Source organism: Furipterus horrens, unplaced genomic scaffold, assembly GCF_987537825.1.
Source record: "Furipterus horrens unplaced genomic scaffold, mFurHor1.1.pri manual_scaffold_10, whole genome shotgun sequence".
Classification (NCBI taxonomy): Eukaryota; Metazoa; Chordata; class Mammalia; order Chiroptera; family Furipteridae; genus Furipterus; species Furipterus horrens.
In genome coordinates this window covers 62,090,751-62,117,988 of record NW_028327180.1, presented here as the reverse complement: position 1 = coordinate 62,117,988, position 27,238 = coordinate 62,090,751, and the positions used below count along the sequence as shown (strand labels likewise).

Sequence of the window (27,238 nt, the reverse complement as noted above, 5' to 3'; positions counted from 1 at the left end):
ATATTAATTTAATCAAATTAATTAATTCATTAAATGCAGTGAGTCACAACTAAATAAAATATTAATTCATGACTACATAACTTACGTTTCACAGCTTTTACATGAGTTAATCAGGCATCCTTATGACCCTTCCATCTCCAATTAATTATAAGTAACTGCCAAGCTGCACAAAGTGAGGATTTATAGCAACTTTTCAATAATGTTTATTTCTGGTAGAATGCTAAAGACAATGGTAGTTGGTATAGTGTTTGTATTAGACATTGCTCTTTCATACTTGTAAACATTTATACATAATAAAAGCTAGAGACTCCAACATTACATACATGCTGATCTGATTAAGAATAAATTTACCCTAAGACATAGCTGTAACGTTTGTCCTCAGCAATAATATCTCACTCTTCTGCATTAATATGGTAACTTCTTAGATATCCTTATTGCTGAGTCCTGGTGCCTACAGGTCATCTGGAGTTCTGTGGCTGAGCCAGCTCCAGCTGCAGCAAGTTTCTGCAAGAGCTGCCTATAATAGCCTAGCTAAGAACAACAGACCTGGAATCAGTAAGAAGTGGCCACACAAGAGTTACATTTTTGAGTAATAAGGAAGTGTGCTGAAAAATTGAAGACCTCCAGGAGACTTAAACTTCTGCCTTTGCTATTGGACTAGGCATTTTGTGAATTGTATATATATCATAGTGTATAGAAAACTTTATAGTGTAACTGAATCATGTGGTGATTTTTAAAAAAGTTACATAGAAAGTTACAGTTTTACATTTCTCTAATATTGACTTGATACATCACAATATGTAGGACCTCTAAAACCTCTCATTGGATGCATTGAACAGGCTGGCAGTAATTAAGGTATCCTAGGAAGACTTCTAGAAGACTGAGTCACTGTGATTTGGCATTGGGAAATTCCCAAGGCAGTGGGAATTTGGACTTAAAAAGGCTTAACGTGAAATTGCCCTTGATGGCTAGTAGTTGTTTGGGCAACTAAAATGGCATCATTGATAAATCATGTTGTCAAGATTGGTGAAGTTGTGGTCTTATCAAGTCCTTCCTTCTATAAGATCTATAAAGTTATGGTGGGTTAAAACTACCAAGAAGTGATTCTGCCTGTTTAGCTATCTAATCCAAGCACCATGTTATCCTTTGAGTCATAATGCTGGTCATGAGTGCATGGGTTTCTTGGCAGCTTATTTGACTGGATAATCTCGCTCTTTAATTTCTCTCCTCAAAACTAATTTTTCCATGAGTTTTTATTGACATGAATTTTTTTGTTGTAAAGTCTCTATCTTTGTAAATGGCCTATTTTCATTTTTGCCTATTTTTTGATGTTCTGTTTTCATGCTGATTTGCAGTTCTTTCTATATTCTAGGTGAGAATTTCTAGAAGTTGCAGTTCTTTCTGTATTGTAGGTGTGTTATTTGTATGTCAACTGTGTATACAGTGCTCTTTGTCTTTTGATGTGATAAATCCATCAAATTTTCTCATTAAGATGGCTATTTTTGTTTTGCTTTGTTTCCCATCACATATAAATTCTTCTCTACTCTGGAATTAAATTTTTATATGGTACATTCATTTCCTTTCAGCTTAAATATTACTTTAATGCTAGAGACATTTTGGATTTTTAAAATATAACTTTTTATTATCTATACCTACTTTTATTGCATTGCAATAAGATGGAGTCACCAATATAATGCAATTCTTTAAAATTTATTGAAGCTTCGTGTTTAGTGTGACATCTGTTAAGTTTTAGTAGTTGTTCTCTATGTACTTGAAAGAATGTGTGTGTGTTCTTTAAAGTTCATTATCTGTCACAATATCTTAGAAGAAGCATATTAATATAATTATTTAAATTCAAAATATGTATTTTTTTGCTTATTTTGGCTTGATTGATCTATCAGTAACTGACAGGAATGTGTTAAAATACCCAACTCTAACTATTTTTCATTTTTCACTTTTAAATTATTTTTATTTTTCAATTACAGTTGACATATATTATTATATTAGTTTCAGGTATACAACCCAGTGATTAAACATTATATAATTTACTAAGTGATTATCCTGATAAATCTCACACCATTTGACACCATACATAGTTATGAGAGTATTATTATCTTTATTCCCTGTGCTGTACTTTACACCCCCATAACTATTCTATAACAACTAATATGTACTTCTTAATCCCTTCACCTTTTTTCATCCATCCACCCAACTGACAATCATCAAAATGTTCCCTGTCTCTATGAGTCTGTTTTTTTCTGCTTGTTTATTTTGTTTTGTAGATTCAATTGTTCATAGAAATGTATTTATTGCCATTTTATTGTTCATATTTTATAAATATTTTCCTTCCCCCTCTTAAAGAATACCCTTTAACATTTTTTATAATACTGGTTGTGTGATGATGAACTCCTTCAGCTTTTCCTTGTCTGGGAAGCTCTTTGTCTATTCTTTGATTCTAGATGATAGCTTTGCTAGATAGAGTAATATTGGTTGTAGGTCCTTGCTTTTTATCATTTTGAATATGTCTTGCCAATCCCTTCTGGCCTGCAAAGTTTCTGTTGAGAAATTAACTGACAGTCTTATGGGAGCTCCATTGTAGGTAACTAACTGCTTTTCTCTTGTTGCTTTTAAGATTCTCTCTTTGTCTTTAACCTTTTGCATTTTGATTATGATGTGTCCTGGTGTGGGCCTCTTTGGGTTCATCTTGTTTGGGAGTCTCTGTACTTCCTGGACTGGCATGTCTATTTCCTTCCCCAAAACAGAGAAGTTTTGTGTCACTGTTTTTTCAAATAGGTGTTCAATTTCTTGCACTGTCACTTCTCCTTCCAGCAACCACCATGATGCAAGTATTGGTACACTTGAAGTTGTCCCAGAGGCTTCTTACACTATCCTCATTTTTTTTTGGATTCTGCTTTCTTTTTTTTCTGTTTTGTTGAGTGTTTTTGGCTTCCTTATCCTCCAAATTACTGATTTGATTCTCTGCTTCATCCACTCTACTGTTGATTCCCTGTAAATTATTCTCAATTTCAGTTAGTGTATACTTCATTTCTGACTAGTTCTTTTTCATGCTGTTGAGGTCCTCACTAAGTTCATTGAGCATCCTTATAACCAGTGTTTTGAACTCTGAATCTAGTAGGTTGTCTCCATTTTTTTTAGTTCTTTTTCTGGAGTTTTGTTCTGTTCTTTCATTTGAACATGTTTCTTCGTCTGCTCATTTTGGCAGCTTCTCTATGTTTGTTTCTATGTATTGTATTAAGTAGAGTTGCTACATCTGCCAGGCTTGATAGGGTAGCCTTATGTAGTAGAGTCCAGTGGCACAGCCTCCCCTATCACCCAAGCTGCATACTTGAAGTGTACCTGCCATGTGGGCTGTGTACACCACCTCTTATACTTGAGCTTTGATTGCTTCTGGCACATCAAAGGGGGGGATTTACCCCCAGGGCAATCAGCTGTAAGGACTGACTATGACCCATGATCACAGACCTCCCACCACTGTGGAGGATCAGCTGCATAAGGACCTACCCCACAGATCTAGGCTTACTTCAGCAGAGCTCTGGTGTCCACTACATTTACCCCTTGACTGTATCACTTGTGGAAGTGGTTGGGTGGTGCTTTGACATGGTCTGAAGCTGTCCACTGGGTGCACTGGCTCTGGAGCTTCCTAGAAGGTGCAGACCAAAGTTAGCAGTAACCTGTTCTGCCCAGAGCTACCCATCATGAGCTACAAATTTATCTAGATGGCTGCTACTTGTGCTGAGCTTGGAGGTGCCAAGGTGTGGTCAAGTTGCAAACCCAGGCAGCCTGCAACTAGTACTGGGCCTGAGGCCACTTAGTGAGACGTACAGAGCACTCTGAGGTAGGGCCCTTCTTATTGGAGAGATTTTTAGGAAAGTCTAAAGCATGAACCTAGAAAGGCCATTTGCTTGAAAAAGCCACTGGAGACAACTTGGGTGCGCCTGAAAGTTGAGTGGGGCAAAGCTTCAGGGAATCACCAGTGTGGGGCAAGCAGTGAGAGCCAGGTTGATGGAATCTCAGATAAGGCACCTGCCTGCTGGCTCTGTGGGGTGCGGGTGGGGGGGCTCATCAAAGAAACAATGGCCTCTGCCAGCGCTTCTGTCTGGGAGAAAGCTGACCCCCAGCTCTCATCCTGATGCTGGACAAATCAGTTTCTCTCTGTATCTCTCTGGTGCCTTTCAAACTGCTCTCCCAGTGCTGAGGCTCAGAGGCATTGGGTCCAAGTAAGTTCGTGTGTGGGCCCTTAACAAGGAGCTTTCTGGGGCTTCAGAAGCCTTCTGTCTCCCTCAGCCTCATTCCCTGTTGGTTTTTACAGCCAGAAGTTGTGGGTGCTTTTCTCTTTGGCACTAGAACCCTAAAATAGGGGCCAGATGTGGGGCTGGACCCCTGGCTTCTCAGGGGGACTTCTGCAGCTGATATATCCCTCCCAGTTTTTATCTACCCCAGGTGGGTATGGGACCAGCCCATTCTGTATCTCTGCCCCTCCTACCTGTCTTAATGTGGCTTTTCCTTTAATTCCATAGTTGTAGGACTTCCATTCAGTCAGATTTCAGGCAGTTCTGAATAATGGTTGTCCTATAGTTTAGTTGTAATTTTGATGTGATTGTGAGAGGAGGCAAGTACCACAATAACTTACACCACCATCTTACCCGGAAGTATCCCAACTCTATTGATTTATTAATTTCTTCCTGTAATTCTATCAGTTTCATCTTATATATATTGAATTATATTATAAGGTGTATATGCATTTAAGTCTTTTTTTCTTCTGCTTGATCTGCTTTTCCTTTTCCACTTTTTAATTATTTGTGCCTTAAAACATTTTGTCTGGAATTAAAAACACTATTCTGGCTAATACTTTCCATACTTTTACCTTCAAACTTTCCAGGTATTAATATAAATATAGATATTGATATAAATACATATGTCTACTAGAGAAAAGCTATTGCTAGATTTTAATTTTTCTGTTTAAACCAAGTTATAGTTCTTCCTATTTTCATCAGCAAATTTAACATTTTTACATTTATTGAAATTAGTGTTTTTTAGGGTTTTTATTGTCAGCCTATTTTGTCAACCTATTTTATGTTTGTGTTTCATTTATATGCTCTATTCTTTCCTTTTCTGCTTTTAGTTGGAGAAACCAAATTTCCTCTGCATTCGAAAGTCACATATTCTTTATATGTTTTATGTATGTCAGTAATTGGTTTTTATTTTCCTGCCGAATTGTATTCCCCTGGTAGATAAACTATTTTGTTTATCAATTCACCTCTAAGTAGACATCGGAAGTTCATCTATTATGGGTAAGACTACTCCAAACATTTATGGATGATTATTTGTGTAGATTTTTTCTGCAATATTAATACACCAACATATTATATATTAAATGATTAATTTCTTATAAACTATGGCCTAAGAACTAGCTGCCTGTTTTTGTAAATGAAGTTTTACTGGAAGAACATCACCCTCATTTGTCCACATATTCTCTTTGGCTGCCTTCAAGCTACAATGACAGTGCTGAGTAGTTGCAACAGCGTCCATATGGCCTGCAAGCCTAAAATATATACTGTGTGGCACTGGACAGAGAATTTGCTGATCTCTGTTGCAAATACTCTGGATTCTGTTTTATTACTCCAAAGAATGTTTTTCATTTGTTTGTTTTATGTTTTCAGAGCCAATTAAGTTTGTTAGACTCAAACTGGAAACTTTATCTTACCTACCATGTAAAACTGCTCATATCTTGGATGAGTTAACTCTTCCCTAATCTCAGTTATTATGTGCGTGTCTGGTGTCTGTATGGGTCGGGTGCCAACTAAAGACTTAGGCTTCTCTAACTCTTCTGGGGGGGACTGTCCTTTCAGTTTTTGTCAGCTTTGACCACCCCAGTTTCTGTCTTCACTGTTGCTTTAGCCACCCAATGGTATGCCATGACCATAAGCCACTGTTAGGTCAAAACTGCAAAAATGGTGAACTCAACTTATGCCAATCTTGCAGCTCCCTACAAAACTTACCTGCCTTTTTTAACTCTCCAGAACCACAAGGAAGTTGCTTTCTGTGTCCTGTCCTCAGTTTATGGTTGTTACCTACATAAGGGTTGGTCCTCTGGGAACTACTCCCTCCTTACAGAAGGGGAATCTTTGTATCTTTAATCCTCACCTGAGGATATATTTATTGATGAGAGACACAGGGAGAGAGACAGAGAAAGAGAGAGAGAGAGAGAGAGAGAGAGAGAGAGAGAGAGAGAGAGAGAGAGAAGAAGAGGAGAGAAGAGGAGAGGAGAGGAGAGAAGAGAGGAAAAGAGGAAAGGAGAGAGAGAGGGAGAAAATATTGATGTGAGAGAAAAACATCAATCAGTTGCCTCTCACATATGCCCCAACCAGGATCGAACCCACGACCTTGCTGTGTGCCCTGACTGGGAATTGAACTGCAAACTTTTGTTGTACAGGATGATACTCCAACCAACTGAGCCAGTTGGCCAGGGCAGAATCTTTTTATCCTATATCTTTTATCTAAGAAATTCTGGATGATTTTTCTTTAAAACAATTTAAATGATTTCTTCCCACTTTTCATTCTTTTCTTTTTTTCAGGGCTTTCTTAACTAGGTAGTGATAATTCCCCTTTCTCTAAATTTTGTTACTCCTCAACTTTAACACTTTCTGGTGTGTTCTAGTGAGGAGTCCCTTGCAGCTTGCTACTTCATTTGCTTGCTAGGCATAGACTACATTTTTCTTCCCGTGTCTATTAACTTCTGCCACTAGCAATTTTGAAGTATGTGGAGTTGTGAGGTGAAAGGGAAGAGATAATCTTATTTAACTGTTAGAAGCCAAATCTTCTCTGTTAAGAGATAAAGTTTAGGGATGTAATGAGCTAGATATCTGTATTTTTTACTATTAAAAAGAAGTTTTATAATAATGGCTAAAATCCAAGTATTGTTGCTTTATTTAGTCAACGTTTATTTAGATTTATCCTCATTTTTATCAGTCTCTTTCCTTGCCATTGCTTTTCAGTCCTTTCCTATCAGATAATATTTCTTCTCAAAGTACATCATTTTGAAATCCCTTTGGGCAGATTTCTGATAAACATTCAGTTTTTGTTTCCTTGAGAGTCTTTATTTAACCTCTAGCCTTGAATAAAATTTTAGCTAAGTTTAAGAGTCTATAATGACACATTTTTTTCCTCTTGCCATTTTGAGTGTTTTATGTATTCACTTCCTTATGTTGGTGCCCAGATGCCATCTTTGTCATTTTCCTAATCTTAAAAGAAAACTTTCAACATTTTACTGTTTTTTATGATGTTTGCTGTAGATTTTTATTTTATTTTATTTTATTTTTTTTATGAATTAACATTTTTATTTTTTTTTCAGATTTAATGTGTTTTATTGATTAAAATATTACATTTGTGCCAATTTCCCTTCCCTCTGCTCCCCTCCACCCGGTGGCCCCCCTCCCTCCAGTTATCCCCCCCTTTTAGATTATGTCCATTAGTTGTGCATACAGTTCCTCCCAACCTCTCTCCGTCTATTCCATTCCCTCCTACCATGATCTCCAATTCCTATATCATCTCCCTCCCTCTCCCCACTCCCCCTCCCTGTTGACCTCCCCCCAATATGCTTCCCGTACCCACAGTTCCTTTTCCACTCTCATTGCCTGTTTAGTTTGCCTTTGTTTCATCTCCGTAGCTTCTGTTTTTTAAACCAGTCCCTTTAACATCTCATATAACAGTGGTTTGGATCTAATGAACTCTTTCAGTTTTATTTTGTCCTGGAAACACTTTCTCTGTCCTTCTATTCTGAATGACAATTTCGCTGGATAGAGTATTCGTGGTTGTAGGTTTTGGATTTTCATTACTTTGAATATTTCTTGCCAGTCCCTTCTTGCCTGTAGGGTCTCTCTTGAGAAGTCAGCTGATAGTCTAATTGGGACCCCTTTGTACATAATTCTTTTCTTCTCTCTTGCTGCTTTTAAGATTCTCTCTTTATCTTTAATTTTTGACATTTTGATTATAATGTGTCTTGGAGTGGTTCTCCCTGGGTCCAGTCTCTTGGGAACTCTCCTTGCTTCCTGGACCTGCAAGTCTATTCCCTTCCCCAAGTCTGGGAAGTTCTCCTTTATTATATTTTCACTCAATTTTTCAAGTTCTAGTTCATCTTCCTCGCTCTCTGGCAAACCAATGATTCTTATGTTGGGCCTTTTATAGCTGTCCCAGAGGTTTCTGATCCTCTCATCCTTGCTTCCCGTTTCCTCTCTCTGCATTGGTTGACTGCTTGTTCCTTCTCCATATTCCAGTTTGTTGAAATGAACTCTGGATTTTTTTTCCTCACCATCTGTCTCGTATGTGGTTTTGTTCCTTTCGTTATGAATGTTTTTCGCTTCTTTCTTATCTTTTTCCTGCTCTTTTGTGAATTCTGTAAGCCACCTGATAACAACGGCCCAGAACTGAGCCTCTGACAGGTTTCTTATCTGTTCATCTGTCAGGTTCTCTATCTGTTGCCTGGTGAGCTGTGCCACCGGGATTTCTATAGTTGTCTGCCTCATTTTGACAGATGCGTTTTGTTTTCTAGGGCCGGCTGTAGGGGGCAGTGCCTGTGTACGCGTCACAATTCAGCGACTGGCGCCTGTCTGCGACCTATTTCGCAGCCCTGTGGTGCTTTCTTTGGGGGCGGGGGTCCAAGATGGATTCACACAGTTATTCAGCTAGGAGACCGGGATCCGTCCTCCCGCCCCCCTGGGCCTCACTGTTCAAGGCGATGCGGCGGCCGCTCTCCCCAGCGCCCGGGTCGCGCACCGCCAGGGGGGATTCCTCGCCGCCCTGCCGCTGTCCCAGGTGCGACCGCAAACAGCGCTGCCCTCTTTAACTCTTACCTGCCCAAATGGCACCGCTGGTTTATAACTTCATATGTTGGGCTTCCGTGTAGTTTTATTTTCTGGAATTTCTAGTTATCCTTTGTTTTGAAGTAGTTGTATTCCTCTCTAGTTGTAGAGGGAGACCTAGCGTGTCCGTCTAAGCCTCCATCTTCTGCTGTAGATTTTTATAAATGCCCATTAGTCACAAAGACATTTCCTTCAATAGCTAGTTTGCAGAGATTTTTCTTTTTTAATGAATGTTTTAATGGATGGTGAATTGCATCATATGCTCTGTATCCATAGATATAAGAATTAAAGATTTTAAAGTTAGTGATGTGCTTAATCACATTAATCAAATCTCTAATATTGGAGTAACCTTGCATTGCAAGGAAAAAGCCAACTTGGTCATGGTACATGGCATCTTTTATGCATTGCTGGATTCAGTCTGTTAAAACTTGTTTAGTATATTTATGAGACCCACTGCCTAACTACTGCTTTGTTTAGCATATTTACACCTAAGTTAGTACTGAGATCACTATTTTTATTTCTTTTAAAATCCATGCCTGGTTTGGGTATCATAAAGTGTGTTTAGAAGTGTCCTTCCCTCTTTTTCTGTTCTCTAGACAGTTTATGTAAATTGAGAATTAAAATTTCTTGAAAGATTGTTAGTTTTTGTACCAGATGTATTCTTTGCAGGAATATTTTTAACAATCCATTTTAACTACCCTATGGTTACAAAACACTTCAGCTCATCTATTGTTTCTTGGGACCATGTTATTAAGTTTTAGTAAGTTTTTAAAAACATTACTCCATTTTATAGAAAGTGTCAAGTTTATTGTCATAAAGTTTATAATCTTCCTAGATTTCAGCTTTTTATTACTTCTCTTTATTCTTTTTTCCTATTTTTTAAATACCTCTCTCTCTTTCTTCCCCTCTTCCATTCTTAATGATACTAAGCTGTTCTGTGATGAAAAAGACTGGTTTTGAAAATATCATCCCATACAAAATTACATTTGCAATCAAGTATTTAAGTTATTGAAATTGTATTTTGGAGGAAAATATGTCGAAGAACAAAGAGTTAACATTCAAGATTTAATTGTTACTTCCATGTACATGCACTTAAGTTTTTTTATTTTAACATAAATTTCAGAGCATCTTAATGAAACTATTTGTTATAAAGACATGGGTACAGGTTTCTTGGAAGATAAATTTTGTGATATTTATCCATGAACAATTGATCTTCCATTTAAATTACTTGATTTTTAAAAATAAGATATTTTCATGTAAACATTTAAAAGCCTACTTGAGGTAAACATCTAATTTCACATTATGTGTTTTTAATGGTCTCATTGTGGAAGAAGAAAAAGGGATATTGTATTATTTTTATTAGTTTCCTAGAAAATGCTGAGTTGTACATTTCTGTTTCCTAGAAAATGCTGAGTTGTACATTTCTGTTCTGGATTCCTACACAAAGCATTTGAAGTTTGAAAGTTGTTTTCTTAATTGACATATTAAGTGGTTTCAGCAATTAAGTTGAAACAAATACAGCTCTGACTTGTAACATATGGAGTGTTTGCTCCTCATTTTCTTAGGGGCTTGGTATTACATAATTCTAATATTGCACATCTGAGATGTTCCACTTAAAGTTAAAAATGGGCCATACCATTTCTTCAATATTCTCTTGCTTTATTTTAGACAGTTTGGTTGGAACTTCTGGGTCTGTTATTTTTAAGAATGAGGCTGCAATTTACTCATCATAGATCCTGAGACCTGCAGAACGTAGAGCAAAGAGATCTCCTCTCTGAGGTTTATCCTACAGGACTGTGCTTACTTTGAAACACTGCCAAGTTTGCTTTTATGCTCTCAGTGCCTGGAGTGGAAGTCAATTAAAGCACCTGCTGTTTGAATAGCAGACAATGGTGGAAGGTCACATGCAGACCACCAACAGTGTTCACCAAGCAAGTAAGGTCCCTAATGCTGCAGCACAGAAGATTGGCTTTCTAGTTCACTGTGCATTGATTAACTAATGAACTTGATGAAAATAATTCATGTTTTCACACAAGTAAGCTTTATTGAATATGAGTAAAGCAACATTCTTCCTTGGCAGAAAATTCAGCATTTGACCCCATAATTATAAACCAACCATAACAGAAAGGTCTTAGCAGGAAAATTAAATAATCAAATAAATAAATAACTACTTTTAAGAATTAAAATGGTCAGGTTAGAGATCTGTTAATTCAAATATAAATGTGTCCACAAACGTAATTTAAACAATTAACCTCTCTGTTTATTTTCAAGAGTCTAAAATATTGTATAGAAGCAATTTGATTTAGGGATTTTTTAAAATCAGTTCCTGGGTGAATTCTTCATAAATGATTTGTGCAAATAAAAGCATTACAAGATAAGCTAACTCATACCCTATAATCAGATGTACTTATATGAAATATTTTGAAGCAGAAAACTATGTGTCATAGCAGATAAAACAATGTAAATAAAATATATCATATTCTTGCATGGATGGTTGGATTTTTAAGAGCTTACAAACATTTCAGAAATCTAAATATTTAAAAAGAAAGAATAGGAAAAAAATATTTTGGGAGTTCTGACAAATCCATTATTAAGACTTGTAACAGATCTGTTTAAAATGTTAACTTAAATAAGTATTTTGTAGATTTGGGTCATGTTAATTTGAATTTTGCCATGGTTTTTAGTCTGTTTGGAACACCACTGCCAGAATAAACCTCCTAAAATAGATGTTTTATCTTATCAGCCTGCTGGTCAACTGCTAAGTGGCCTCTTTTTCCCTCCAAATATGGAGACCCTCATCCTTCCTGGTATTCGAGATCTGGTTCTTCTACCTTTAAAACCTTGGTCACGACTCCCTGCCACTGTGTGCCTCCTCACATCACTGGGCTTCTCACCCCTCCGTGACCTCATCATCTACATGGCCAGTTATTTCTTCTGCCTCTATTGACCTGTTTGCTTCCACCCTCTCCTCCAAATATCTGGATAGGTAGCAACACAGTTATATTCACTATAGATTACTTTCTTCTCCATTAAATATTCCTCACGGAGTTCATATTTCTATATAGTTTGTTAATAATATGCTTATGTCTAAAACACTTCAACCATGTTAGAGAAATAGAAATCCCTAAAGCATGTGCCAGCTGTGGCTATTAATATTCATGTCCCTGGCTGGCCACAACTGTAGCTGTGGCTTAGGTTTCTGAGTCTTCCCTCCCAAATCTCCTCAGAACTCACCTCTTTCCTTGTTTTCATGTCTCTGCTGTTTTAGCCCAGGATTTCTTTATATTCCTTTCAAGCCCTAGAAAAAGTTCATTGTACCCTGGAGGTCTAGAGCTCAGCCCTATTAAGGTAAAATGATGGGTAATCTATGGAAATACACCCACTGAGTGGCTCTGCCTTGTGTTGAGGGCTAAGGACATGCAGTGAAACATGAGTCGCTGGTCATGGCCTTTAGGTGTAATGCAGAGCCTAAGTGGGTACAGGCTTCAAGACAGGAGGCACTAACTCTACACCATGAATGACACCTCACTCGAACTCTTCCAACCTGGATCGTATAATGGTATCAATAATGATTTTTAGCTTGCACTTTTCTGTTGTAGCTGCTTCATGTTGCACAATCACCTACATTTTATTAAAGAAATTTTAAAATATTTAAACATATTAAACAGATTTCTCATTTGATATATCAATCTCCTCACCACTATAAATAAGCCAAATACTATTTCAAGTTTAGTATTAGAAGTACCTACTGCCTGTTTTTTCCAAATAATTTCTGTTGTGCTAGTGAAATGGCTTTCTCAACAATTGTTGACTGAACCTCACACATGGGATACATCCCCCTTATTGGTGGTTATGCCCTTGTTTTCAGCATGTGATTTGCACAGGCTTGTGGTGCAAGGTGGAAGGTGAGAAGGAGTGCCAAACCAGACTTGACCCCCCGATGGATGGGACTGACTGTGACACTGGTAAGGTAAGTCACTTGGATGGCCCAAAGTTAATGAGAACATCAAATAAAACTTAGGAAACTTGCATTTTCTCCTGCCAGTGACATATGTATTCATCTTAACACAAGTGGAATACTTTCAGGATATATAAAAATTTCAGCATTTCATCTACTTGCAATTGTAACTCATATTTTTTTAAATCCATGGGTGGTTTTATTAATGTTAATGCAATTATTTTTATTGTTATTGATTATGAGAATGTTGAGAGTCTATTACCTTGCCAAAAAAAGAGTTCATATTGTTTTTGCTATTTAAATCAAACATAAGTAAAATAATCACAAGTAATAGCATACATGTGAAAACTTCTCAGAACTGAGGAATACTTTCAAGTATAAAATATTGTCTCAGGAGATCCACTGAGAATAATTTTTCCTTGTCATTTCAAGTATCATAAATAAAATATTCTAATTGACATTTTGATTAGTAAATATTTGGTTGTATACATTGTTTAATGTTTTATAAGGCTATAGGAATTTACTAGTCTGTATTTCCCAATCAAAATAATTGCTGTTGAAAAGTTAATTTTCTTTTGAAGAAAATAAAGGAGATAGATTCCATATAAACTTATAGTTATGGTAAATTTAATCAAAAGATAACCATTCAGTAGTTTACATTGTTTTAACATTTGTATTCTATGAGGGGAAAGTGGAATAGTTATCATTTTATTCTAGATGAAAGATCAGAAACCTTGGCTTTGAAGGACATAAATTTTTATTCCACTTGAAGAGAAACAGCAACATAAAGATTACTTGGGGTAAATACTTAGTGAAAAAAGTGCTACTTTAAAAACATATCAGTTTGAAAAATTGACAGAATGGAAATTGAGAAATTCTACTTCTCTAATTTTTTCCTAAGAAAACACTTACACATGTGCACCAAGATAGGCATGTGGGTGTGTATACACACACACACACACACACACACACAGATGTTTATGTAAATACAATTTGCAATGGTGAGAACCAAGAAACAAGAATATTCACCAGGTATTAAAAGGATGAGGTAGATATGTATGTACTCACATGAAATTCTCTGCAAGGCAGTGTGATTAGGGTGGAGGTGTGCCAGAAAACCTGTCGCTCTATGATACCATTTGAGATTTAAGAAAAAACAAGTTGTATACAGACGTGAATACACATTAAAAATGTACATATTTAAATATATGTAAAAATTGTTTGAAATATAAACTCCAAACTGTAATTAGTAGTTAACTCCTGGGATGGAACTGGAACTGATGGATGGGAGTAAAGCAACAGGAGGTGAAGGTGAATATAACTTTATTCCAGGCATTTCTGGATTGTTTACATAAGTACATAGCCATTTGCTACTTCTATGATTTCTTTAATTAAAACAGAAAAAAATGTACAAATTGTCAAGTCCAAAATATCTTTTAAAAGACTAGAAATGAATAGGAATAGACAGACATGCTGCATCTCCCTCTACAACTAAGAAGGAATATAACTACCTCAAAATTAAAAACAACCAGAAGTTCCAGAAAGTCAAACTGCATGGAAGTCCAGCAAACAAAGATATAAAGAAGAAATACTCATCCAGGCAGGTAGAAGGGGCAGAGCCGGAGTGGAGAGTATGCGGTGTGGTGGTGGCAGCAGTGGCAGCAGCAGCGGCAGACCAGCAGAAAGTGCAGTCACACATTTTAAAAAGTCAAGAGGGTCACCTGGGGAGTGTTCCCAGCTCCTCACCAGAGCAGCTCATGGTCTCAGCACAGGGGAAAATCAGGCCTCATTGTTTCTGACTGTGCAGACCAGTGGGGGTTGCAGTGGTGGCAGACTGCCTGTTTCTCAGCAGAGTCCGCTTGTTTGGGAGGCCCCCACGGTCCTAGAACAACCGTAAACTCACCCACTCTGGGAGCGGAGGCCAGGGCGGCAGCTAGAGGGGCACCAGTCCAGTGCAGAAATGGGAGAGGTTCCTGGAAAGGGGGTGGGTGCTGGGCAGGCAGCATTGTTTCCTCTCGGACCCCTACCGCAGATACAGCACCACAAAGTGGTAAAACCGGTCGCCCTGTACTGACGAATCCCTAAGGCTCCGCCCCTTACAATGTAACAGGAGTGACAGCTCTACCTGGGTTGCAGGGGCAAACAAACACAGGAGCCTGTCAGAATGAGGAGACAGAGAAGTAGGGACCAAAAGGGGGAACGAATCAAGGTTCCATTGGGAGAACTAAGCAATGAGGAGATAGCTAACCTAACAGATGAGGAGATATACAACCTAACAGATGCAGAATTCAAAACACTGGTGATAAAGATGCTCACAGGCTTGACAGATATGCTTGAGTACCGCAGATGCATAAGAGACGAAGTGAAGGCTATGCTAAGTAAAACGAAGGAAAATCCACACAAAACCAATGGTGAAGGAAAGGAAACCGGGGTTCAGATCAATGATTTGGAACATAAGGAGGAGAAAAACAGTCAACCAGTGAAGAATGAGGAAGCAAGAATTGAAAAAAATAAGGAAAACTTCCCAAATTTTGCAAAGGAGATGGACATACAGGTCTGAGATGCATGGAGGGTTCCAGGCGAGCTGGACATAGAGGGGACCACACCAGGATGCATCATGATTGAGATGCCAAACGTGAAAGATAAAGACAGAATCCTGGGGGCAGCAAGAGAGAGGCAGAGAGTTGCCTGCAGGGGGGTTGATATGGGACTATCAGCTGATTTCTCAGAGGACACTGCAGGCAGGAAGCGACTGGCAAGCAGTATTCAATGTGATGAAAGGCAACCTACAATCAAGAATACTCTATCCAGCAAAGCTACCATTTGGAATGGAAGGGCAGACGAAGTGCTTTCCAGACAAGGTGAAGCTAAAGGAGTTTATCACCAAGCCATTATTATACGAAATGTCAAAGGGACTTATTTAAGAAAAAGAAGATAAAAACTATGAACAGTAAAATGACAACAAACTCACAACTATCAGCAATTGAATCTAAAACATAAAAACAAAATCTAACTAAGCAAACCAGACTAGGAACAGAATCATAGGTATGGGGATCATTTGGAGAGTTATCAGTTGGAAGGGGGGAGGGGGAGAAATGGGGAAATGGTGTAGGCACTAAGAAGCATAACCAGTTGGTACAAAATAGATGGAGATGTTAAGAATAACATAAGAAAAGGTGAAGCCAAAGAACTTATATGCCCGTGGACATAAACTAAGGGGGGTGGGATTGCTGGAGGGAAGGGTGGTGCTGGGCAGAGGAGAGCAAAGGGGAAAAAAATGGAACTGCTGTAACAACATAATCAGTAAAATATACTTAAAAAAAAGAAATTACTGATAAACATAAAAAAAAAAAAAGACTGGAAATGTTTTATCACTAGATACACCCAATAAGCAAATGATTCCTTGAAAGGGAACTTCTGTGAAATGTCAGTTGTTTACATATCATGCCAAATGTTTTTCTAGGAGCTTATATGGAGAGTCAGAACTTGGATTTGTTTTATTTTTTTAATTATGCACAAAAGTACACTAATGTGTGTGTGTATTGGGCAAGTCCTATGGGACTATCTTGAGTAATTTATTGTTTGAGTCAAAACTGTGCGCCAGCAATACTTTTGATCATCCCTAGAACATGAAAGCACTAATAATAAAGCACTTCCTTTCTTAATAAAGGAAGATAACCAAATATCTTGTTCTATTTCTTCAAATATCACACAATCCATTCTCATAGTTATTCTTTAGCAACATAAGAGCTCTTTCTTTGTATAATCTGGTGTTTCAATAGTTTCCTGCTATTATTTTTCTTCTGATATTTATGAGAATCATTTGTGTCCTCGAGGTCTCTAAGCTTATCAAAAGTAAAATGCTTTATTACCCTGTAATTGTGCTGATGATATTCTTTTAGTGGTGATGTTGTAATGCTCTGTGTTTTGAAATAACTAATGAACTTCTCAGTTCCTCAGGCCATGTGAGCTTCTTCACATATCCGTCAGTTGCAGCTGTCATAGGAGCCAATGTGAAAACAGCTTCCAACTGCAGCAGAACGCTGTAGTGCTAGAGTGTTTGAATGCTTGCAACTGTGCACTAAACACTGCTGGCTCGATACATTGCTAACCAAGAAACAAAGCTGGGAATTTTGTTATGGTTACACTCCAGTGGTGCTAACCTAGCTGTATAACTAGCTTTCCTACAAGCATATTAATTAAGCTGAGAAGGTGCCTACAGAATTTTATGACTCAAAGTGGTTGTGAATATAGGGATTATCTACTATTTAGACACAGCATTTTCCAAATTAAAAGCAGCTGTTTTCTTTCTTCTTTTCTCCTAAATAATACTATCATCTGTGTTTACATTTACATTGAAGGAGGTTAAAGTGTTGATAAATGATTTAGTAAAAACCAAGAAATATGTATTTTTAACTTACAACATTTGCTAGGAATTGGGGGAGGGGAAAGGAAAGTATTATACCAATTTACTAAGATTTTAGACTATTCTGAAGAATTCTATATAACATATTTTAGTTATTTACTTGCCTAAATTGAGATTCTTGAAATTACCATTGTCATTCTTTATTTTTAAAAAAATGAAGACTGTAATATCCTTACAGTGACAAATTTGCACATGTACAGAGTTTGTTGCCTTCCTTCTTCCTCTCTTCTCTTAGCCAACAATATATGTGTAAGAAGATTTCATTATAAAGCACTGTTTCCTTTGACATCTTCTTGGATCTCTTCCCACTGGGTGTTTTCATGAGCATCCTAGACATATCTGGATAGAAATTTGAGAGAACAGAAATATAATCAACTTTTTAGATCATGCACCCTACCAGAAATAGTTGGTATTAATACATTTCCTCTTCACATTTTCATAAGTCAAATTGAATGAGCAGGTATGAGAATTTTAACTTTGTTTAGACCAGGTGTAATATCATTTTTGAGGCTAAAAATACAAGTGAAACAAAACATACTGCTAGAAAATTTGTGAAAAGCATCATTAGGATCATTTTATATTCAAACTTATTAGAATATGTTTTATAATAATGGAAAGAAAACACTTAACACTTCGCTCCATATTGAAGAACAGCACCACCTAGAAGATCCAAAAGCAGGTTCTGACAGTTGCATCCAGGGATATGCTTATCTGCAAGGTGATGGACTTGAAATATTACACTATATTTTCTTTAACCATCACTGACTGGTGTCTGCAAATGTGGCTTGCATATCTGTTTCCCTTTCTCTTCATCTGCCAGGTTTGATCTAGTTGAAATGATGTGCAGTATAGATCCTGGTCTTTCCCAGAGTATTTGTAGTCAGCCATGACCTCTAGCCCAGCCTTTTCTGTCAGCCTGCTACTAAATGAGCAAGGAGCTATGGCATTCACTCTGGGAAAAATAAACACCTTTCAAGTAGGCCAAAACAGTTTGACCAGCTGAAGTTTGACAGCTTTCACCTTGGATTTTCTATTCCATTAATGGCATAACATCGTTTAATCCCTAACACCATTTAATCCCTAACACTGTAAGTTGTTTGAAAGTATTCACAGGGTCTATTTTTTCCCTCTCTTGAAATCTTCAGACTGAATCTTCATATGGAACCTCAATTTGTTTAATGACAGACCTAGCATATCAATACATCTGACTTGTGGAGGTTTATTTTTTTTAAGCCCAGATTTAAATTTTATTCACTCTAAAAGAGGTTGAATTTAAAATTTGCCATGATTAGAGAAAATCTGCTGGAACTAATTATTTTATTGCACAGAAAAGCATTATCTGGGCTCAAGCAAAACTATGTAGCATAGTTTTTAAGTTTTCTCTTCTAAAAACAGCATTTGAAAACATATTCCCAAAATAAGTCTTAAAGAAACATAGATCAATGAAGATCAGGATGAGTAAAATTTTGGTTACATGTCCGGAAACATTACTAATGTTAATACAATAATATATGTAATTTATTTTATAGTTAACTTTTATGAAATCTTTAATATGGGCTATGCATTGTGCTTAGCACTTCATTCAACCGCTGCAAAAAAATCTATCAGATCAATTGAATTATCATTCTCATTTTGAAATGGGAAAATTGAGGATCAGAGTGTTTTCTCAAAATTCCTTATAAATCATGTTGCCCTTAGGTGCAGAAAATTGTTTAGGACTGGAAGGGTCAGCTTGCTCAGCCCCCATCATTACACAATCATTCATTTAAATTTTCCTAATCTTTACTTATTATTCTCAACATGATTTTATTTGATTAATTTTTACCTTGAACATGTTGGCCATGACCCTAAGGAGAAATTATAATAAGCTGCCTACCAAGTCTGGCAGCACCTTCCTTGGAGATCACAGAAACTGCCCCTTTCACTGCTTTGGTTTACAGTTCATGAAAAAAATCAATATAAAAAGAAGGAGCACCTCTTTTTCTCTCACAGCTACCTTTCTTAGTGAATAGATGTGAAATAATCTACAGAAAAATTAAAATGACAAAATTTTAAAGAGTCTAATTGCCCAAGTTTTTCTAATAAACAGCTTTCAGAAAAATACTTACTTGAATTTGATGGGAACTTTATCAGAAAAAAAGAAGAAAAGGCATAAAGGAAAGTGCTAAAATTAAATAATATTTATTTTTTAATTATAAGGAGAGTAGCCTGAGTCCCTGACATTTCAAGTCAAAATTGCTCAATTTGCTACAATTCTGCTTCCCCTCAGCTATAGAACATTGATGTGTTACTTTCCATTCTGGAATCTGTATGTCTCTCTGCTTTTTTGGTTTGTCATGTTTACTTGCTATGTTTTTAGAGTGTGTTTGTTTTCCTGTCCTGGCCTGTGCAGCCCCTCATCCCCCACCCCCCATCCCTGTCACAGGTGCTGAACTCTCAGGGCTATGGTACAGGTATCTGTGTGCTGTGTTCATAACAAGACCACTTGACCTGACAGGAGACCTGGGGGAACCTACCATTACTGTATATTACCATGACAATAAGCAAGTGCCACCTTATTGGTGGTCTTCGATTATATATGTTTGGGTTAGGGCTCCAGTAAACCTGATTTAATCGCAATTCCAGTGACTCTGTAGGCCAATGAATGATTTTCCATTGTGCCCTGATTTGTTCACCTAAGACATAACTTTTGGAATAGTGGTGTAAGGCTGGAGAATGTACCAGCAGGACCCCCGCATCTGGACACGTGGCCGGAGAGTGGAGTGTGTGGAGCCCCTGCAGCCGAACCTGCAGCGCTGGGATCAGCAGCCGAGAGCGCAAGTGTCCCGGGTAAACACCGGGCTCCTGGGCTGGGGGAGGACAGTTTTATCTTCCCTTCCAAAAAGCAGAGATTTTACTGCTAAATGATGTGGAAAGCAAAAAATGCCCCTTGAAACCTACTCCACTTTGGGAAAATGACGAGTCCCTCAAATTATTTATTTTATATATTGTAAAAACTCCCTTTTACAAACTCATTTATATGTGGAATCTAAAGAGCAAGATAAAGAAACAAACAAAATAAAAACAGACTCATAGATACAGAGGTCAGTCTGATGGTTGCCAGAGGGGTGGGGGATTGGGGGCTGAGTGAAAAGAGGTGAAGGGATTAAGAAGCACAAATTGGTTGTCATGAAATAATCACAAGGATGTCAAGTACAGCACAGGGAATACAGGCAATAAAACTATAATAACTATGTTGGTGCCAGGTGGGTACTGGATATATCAGAGGGACTACTCTGTAAGGTACATGGTTGTCCAACCACTATGCTGTCCATCTGAAACTAACACAAAATGTTGAATGTCAACTGTCATTGAAAATAAAATTTTTTAAAAAGAAGAAGAAAACAAGACCAGTCCTTCTAAAAACAAACACTTAAACCCCACACAGGGTGTTTCTTGATTAAATCCAATAAACTGTGTTGAATAAGCAGGGAGATATGTGTTGGGAAAAGTAAGCCAACATTTAAAGGAAGCATGAGAAGAGCAGGAAGAGGATAGGACTTCAGAAAGGGAAGGAACGAGGACAAAATCAGCATCGAAAGAAGCTGAGAATAATGAGAAATAAAAACATGCTCAGCACATGTACAGGTGGGGAGCACAAGGTCCTCCTGCCTGACCCTGTCACCCCTGGAGTGGTCCTGGGCAGAGTGTGACAGAGTCAATTCAGCCTCATGCTCCAACTCTGGGTGTGGGCTCAATGGCCCAACCCTTCACAAGCAATTTTAAAGAATTTTTATGAGAACATTAGAAGCGGCTTCTTAATAATTCTTAGACACAAACCCCTTCATTGGGAACTATAGGCTTTCTGTTCTGCCGCAGCCTCTGCCCTTTACTCTTTTTAATTTTCACGGCAACTTAGCTTCTATTTCTCATATATTCCAGAACTTAAATTGTTCAAGGATTGTAAAAAATACATAGTGTTTAAAAAAATAAACATGGATTTCCTACTATTACCAATCATTTAATGAGTCCACATTTTCAAAAGTATATTTAATATAATTTTATATTTAATGTAATGCCTTTTAATTTTTTAAACAATGATTAGTTAACCTAAAATAGATAAAATTGATTATTTGTACTATCTTTTCTAGGCTAGGTTCTGAAGCAAGGGATTGTAATGGTCCCAGAAAACAATACAGAATATGTGAGAACCCACCTTGTCCTGCAGGTTTGCCTGGATTCAGAGACTGGCAATGTCAGGCCTATAGCGTTAAGACTTCGTACTCAAAGCATGCACTTCAGTGGCAAGCTGTCACGGATGAAGGTAGGACAACACAGACCTCCACATCTATGTCTGCAAAGTGTTTTACAACAGCGGTGAATATCACTTTTACAGATTGTAGTCTAGGTATTTCAAAGCTGTTTATTTTCTTTCTTTCCCTGACATAAAACCACCACAAGCACTGGCTAAAAATATATATTTTAAAATACGGAGCTATTCCTGAACATCCATTAGATCAACTGAAACCAGAAAGAGCGACAATAGTCAGTGCTGCAGAGGGTGAGGAGACACGGGGTCCACCATACTTCGCTGGTAGGAATGTAAAATGGTACAGACAGCTGCTGGGGAAAATGCGGCGTGCATCCCAGTGATCTGCCTTGGGCCCTCTAGTTTTCTCAGTAAACGTTCTCCTTAGGATAGTCTTACTTATTCCCTAGGTTTTACTTGTCATCTATATGCTAACGGGACCCAGGTTTCTCTCCGACCCAGAGTGCCCTGTCCCACTCACCCACCTGCTGCGTGGTGCCTCTGCTTAAAACTCCACACATCCCCAGCTCTACGTGTGCCAAGCTGACCACGCCCCTGCTTCCTTCCTTTCTCACTCAGCCCGCCTCCTCTCATCGGGCTCTCTCACAGAGAAGGAAGCCATGATCAGCCTTGCTACCAGGCTAAGTCAGAATCCGTCCTCAGTCTCCAGCCACCTGTAGTCAAGCAGCAAACCCCACCTGCCCACCCCTTCCTACTGCCAGCACCTTTGTTCATAAGGACACCATTTCTAACGCTTCCTCGCCGTCACTCCGACCGTTGTCCCATCTCTGCCAGCACCTGCACTCATCTCAGCCAGGCTGGCCTTTGGAAAGGCCAGATTTGGGAGCCCCTTTGCCAAGTAATACTCTTCGTGAGGCCTGTTGCTCTCAGGACCAGTCTCAGACTGTCACCTGGTGTACAGGCTGTCCTTGTGGATGCCCTTCACCCTCTGTCGTCCCCTGCCACAGTCTGTACAGCTAGCCTGACTTCATTGCCAGCCCCCGCATCCTGCTCTTTTCTTTCTGGGCCTGTATACATGCTCGTTTCTTGCCATAATACCTTTTTTTCTCAAGCTTTGATCTCTCTCTGCCCGTTTGTTCACCTTGAAAACTTCTGCTGACTTTTTTGGACTCAGCTCATGTCAAGCTTTCTAGAGAAAAGAATCCTGATCTTCCAAACTGGGTATGTGCCTCTTCCAAGTATCCCACAAGCACCCTGCTGTAGTAGATTTTAACCTGTCTGGGTCTCTCTATTTTCTGTGCCTACTATACAGTCTGGCAGCTATAAAGCTTTGGATGAATATTTGTTGCATCAATTTGAAATATATAAACAATAACTTTTCATTGTAAAAATGTAATCAAGATGAGTATTCAGATCATTATCTGATCATTTGAGGGTTAATTCTGGCTCACTCTGACTGAAATTTGATAACATTAAATCCATTGGAAACCTGCTTACTTCTGTGTGAAATAAGAGGTAGGAGGTGGGTTTCTTTCAGATAAAAAAATCAGCATTGGATTGGGAGTCCATTTGAAATATTAAAAATATTGGAAATCATAACTAAATAAGTTCCTAACCCTTATGAAGGGTTAATAATAGATATTATTAATAGAATAATCCATAATAGATATTTTTATAATTAACAGGCTAGCATTTTTGATAATGAATTTCTTGCAAGTGAGACATCAATCAAATGCAGCAGTCTGTGTGATGAATAAAATACATAGCAGTCTTCATATATTATAGCACTCTGGAAGAAATTGGAATATGTAATTCTTTCTAAAAGCCCACATCTTAATAACATAGACACCTTGAAGTGCAAGTGGCTATTTCTGTTATTATGGAGCACATGATTTTTGGCTAGAAGAATTAAGTGCAGGAGCGAACATATATTTTTAGAGAAAAAAAGATGCTTGACTTTAATGTTCAGGTATTTTGCATACTCTGTGCTGAAATTTGGCTGAAATCCATGTTTAATGCATATCTTGGAAAGGGTTCACCTTTTAAATGAAGACAGAGCCTCAGCCCAGGGCTGTCATGTTAAGTGGGTCACCAGCATCACAACCTTGAGGGTGCACTCCAGGAAGGAAGACTGGTATCGAATGTTCATGTCCTCTCAAAGAGAAAGTAAGCACAGCCAATGGACAGTATGTTGTCAAAGGAGAAATACAAAGATTTTTATCTGAAGTCTTGCTTGGAATGTGAGTGGCATTTTCTAGATTAACTCCTGTCAACATACAGCATATATCTGGTGTGCTCCTCTCTTCCATAAAAACTCCAGGAAGAGAATATATATATATATATCACTTTTAAAGTGTTACAATGATAGCAGCTGTTTTAAGTCTGAAGATCTGACACAGTGAGCACTCATTGAATAAACATAATCTCCTTGAGGTGTGAGAGCACGCTGAAATGCTTTGTTGTGGCTTCTAACGGCATCTTAAAGGAAAATTTCAGAACCGTGCACATCGAAGGCATTGCTCCAACTCATCAAAATTGTTCAAAGCAGAGTATTCAGAAGCCACATTTGAAAGCTGTTTGAAAGGTTCAATTTGGAAGGCTCATTTGACTGTCTTCTCTGTGCAAAGTGATAGCCTGCTCTGTGCCTCTGGCTGTTATTTGGTATTTACAGAACCCCATCAGCAGACATGGAACCCCACTGAAGACATACGCAAAGATCACTGTCAGAGACTGTGAACTATTTTCCATTCTATTTATATGAGCTTAATGAACAGTAAAGGGCCAGACTGGTGTCCATCCAATAGAGCAGTAATGTAGCATGGAAATTGCTCTGAAGTTTTAGGTTTGGATAATCCTACTACTGACGTTACCAAATACTCTAGCTCCTCTGTACCGCACTTAGCAACAGAAACAGCACTTTAAAAATATTTTGGCACTCTTGGAGCTTAATGGGCAAGTGTTTTAGCTCTAACCATCCTATGTTATTGTTTAATGAAGCACTGAAGAAGACTGCCAGCCACTCAAGAATTCTTTACCTAGAACTTGGTCCTCAGCCCTGACGTCCTATGCACTGATATGCTTTCTTCCCAAGCAGTCAAGGGGGTTGGGTCCTAGCCAGCACTTAAGCAATTGTACAGACCGGTGGATGTTCTCATGGGATTGCATTCTATTTCTAAACATTCTGGTCCTGCAAAATCTTATGATAATTGCTCATCTTAGAAGTTCTTTTTATCCCACTAGTAATTTTTCAATTAGAAAATGCCAAATGCATAGGATCAAAAATCAAGAACACCTGAAACTATACAAAATAATATTGAATGTGAACTGTAACTGAACGATAACATTTTTTAAGTTGAAAAAAAGAAATGTTTTATGAATAAAGTAAATCTTAAGAGGGCAGAATTCTGTTATGTACTTAAAAATTTGTTCCAAAAAATGTGAGCAATAATAGGGGTGTGCATAACATTTTTCAGGAAGAATGATCAATTGGCTTGTGTGTGGTAGGGGTTTAGTGCCAGAAAATAATAAGTGATACACTTTGAAAACAATGGGAAGACAGATTTCTTAAGAATGACATTGACACTCATTGGATGCCTATTTTCCCCAGCTCATATACTACTCATAATAACCCTCTCGTGTTATCTACGCTAGTATTACATTATCCAGTTAACGTCACAATTATATATTTTACTCAGCGGCTATTCTGAAAAAATAATGCTTAAGATAAAAATATTTACGTAGTCCCTTTAGCTCATTTCTTTTTATCCACTCTGGATGCAGAAAAACCATGTGCCTTGTTCTGCTCTCCTGTTGGAAAAGAAGAGCTTATTCTTCTGTCAGAGAAAGTGATGGATGGAACTTCTTGTGGATATCAGGGATTAGGTTTCTGTGCCAATGGCAGGTGTCAGGTAAGACTTCCTAAAGGAGAATGTATGTGCTGAGGGAGGGCTGTGGGGCCCCAGAGCAGCTGCACAGTGCAGGGAAGAGATCTGCACTGAGATTCAAGAGACATGGGTGCTGTCCTGACTCAACCAGGATCTTGACCAAGTCAGATCTGATTCGTATAATGTTGGGTTTGGACTAGATAATTTCTAATATCTGTTACTGGTGGAAAGAATCTGAGATTCTTATTCTCTCGTGTACATATGACAGACCTGAAATTGTAACACTCTAGGCATTTTAATCAAAACATCACAGACTCACAATTCAAGTGCTCCAGTTCTCCATGGCTCCAAGCCACGCAGTAGAAGACTATCACATCAGTCCTACTACTCACATAATAGGAAAGCAGTTTCAATTTTCTTATACTCGCTGCATTTGCCTCTCTCTTCCTTTTTAAATTATTTTTTATGTATTAATTAAATATATTTGGCTGACATTGGTTGATAAGATTATAAAGTTTGCAAGTGTGTATTCTATGGTACATCATCTGGATGTTACATTGTGCACCCACCAACCCATCAGATCTTCTTTGGTCACCATGTATTTGACCCCCTTTACCCTCACTACCCTCCGCACCATCCTTCCCTCTTGTTATTTTTGCATACTATTGTCTGTGTCTGAGTTTTTGTTTTTCTTGTTTGTTCATTTGTTGCTTTCAGTTTTCTGTCTCACATGTGAGTGAAATCATATGGTTCTTGACTTTTTTGTCTGACTTATTTTGCTCCACCTGATATTCTCAAGATCCATCTATGTAATGTTCACCTGCTGTGTACATCTGTGGACTCTCCTGTTGATTTGAGGGTGAGAAGCATGGTAGAAAGATCAAAAGCTAGAACTTAGAAGTTGCTAATTATGGCTCTGTCACTATCTCAGCTTGGCTCCCCTGGAAGATCTATATGCGAGAAGAAGTGTAATGCCAAGTATTTTCATGATCAACATTGGTGTGGGGAGCTGAAGGAGGCAGGATGGGGCACAGGGAAAAACTGTACAGTCTCCAGGCCTCAGCTGACCCTGTGGGGAACCCTGAAACCTGGATGGCTCTTCAGAGTTATCTCCATTTGGAGTGAGGAAAAAAACCCTTTTACCCACAGCATCTGCAAGCGTGTGGACGCCAGCTGTCTCTGGAAGGGGAGGTGACCTGGGGAAAGGCAGTTTTCTTCAGACTAGGCAGTTTCTGAATAGGGTTGATGGTTGAGAGCCATAAGCTGATCAAATTCCCAGGCATGGGAGGGAAATAAATCCTTTAGTTATGAAAGGGTCCCCAGGTGGAATCCATGACAGCCACTAGGAAACAGTGTTGTTGGGAAAATCACTTAAGATAGGTTTACATTCATTAGCTAATCTGTCAAACGAAATTGTTGGACCAGTGGTCATTGATTTTTATGTGTGTTCAATACGCTCCTTTGAGCATTCCATGAAAACTTTTCTTCCCCTCCCCCAAATGCACACCTGACCATACGCATGCATGCCATGCATGCACACACTCCCACCAAAATCTGAGAACAGTTGCAAGCTAAAGATAGATCAGTCTGTGGTCCTAGAGAGAGGTCTGTGGACTTCTGGATAAACACTTGAAAACAACATGAAACTTAAATGCCTCACCTGCTCTAAGATTCTATACTTTTCCAATATGCTATAAAATTTAAAGCACAGAATCATGTGCTAACATTGGCATAAGAAATGGTTTTATAATTCCATATTAATTTCCTTTATTCTTTGACAGAATATGGAAGTAACATGAAATGTAATTTTTTATTTGTCTGTAAAAATAAATCTTTGCAGGT

The 27,238-nt window shown here is 38.1% G+C and overlaps 1 protein-coding gene across 1 annotated transcript in view; it reads left to right on the top strand.

Moving 5' to 3' along the window:
* ADAMTS19 (ADAM metallopeptidase with thrombospondin type 1 motif 19) overlaps positions 1 to 27,238 on the top strand; it is a 294,467-nt gene that overhangs the window by 185,469 nt on the left and 81,760 nt on the right. Inside the window, exons 11-14 of the mRNA XM_090289153.1 lie at positions 12,748 to 12,849; positions 19,962 to 20,092; positions 21,394 to 21,566; positions 25,293 to 25,420. Of these exons, the coding sequence (XP_090145279.1) occupies positions 12,748 to 12,849; positions 19,962 to 20,092; positions 21,394 to 21,566; positions 25,293 to 25,420 (534 nt within the window). The remainder of the gene's footprint in view (positions 1 to 12,747; positions 12,850 to 19,961; positions 20,093 to 21,393; positions 21,567 to 25,292; positions 25,421 to 27,238) is intronic.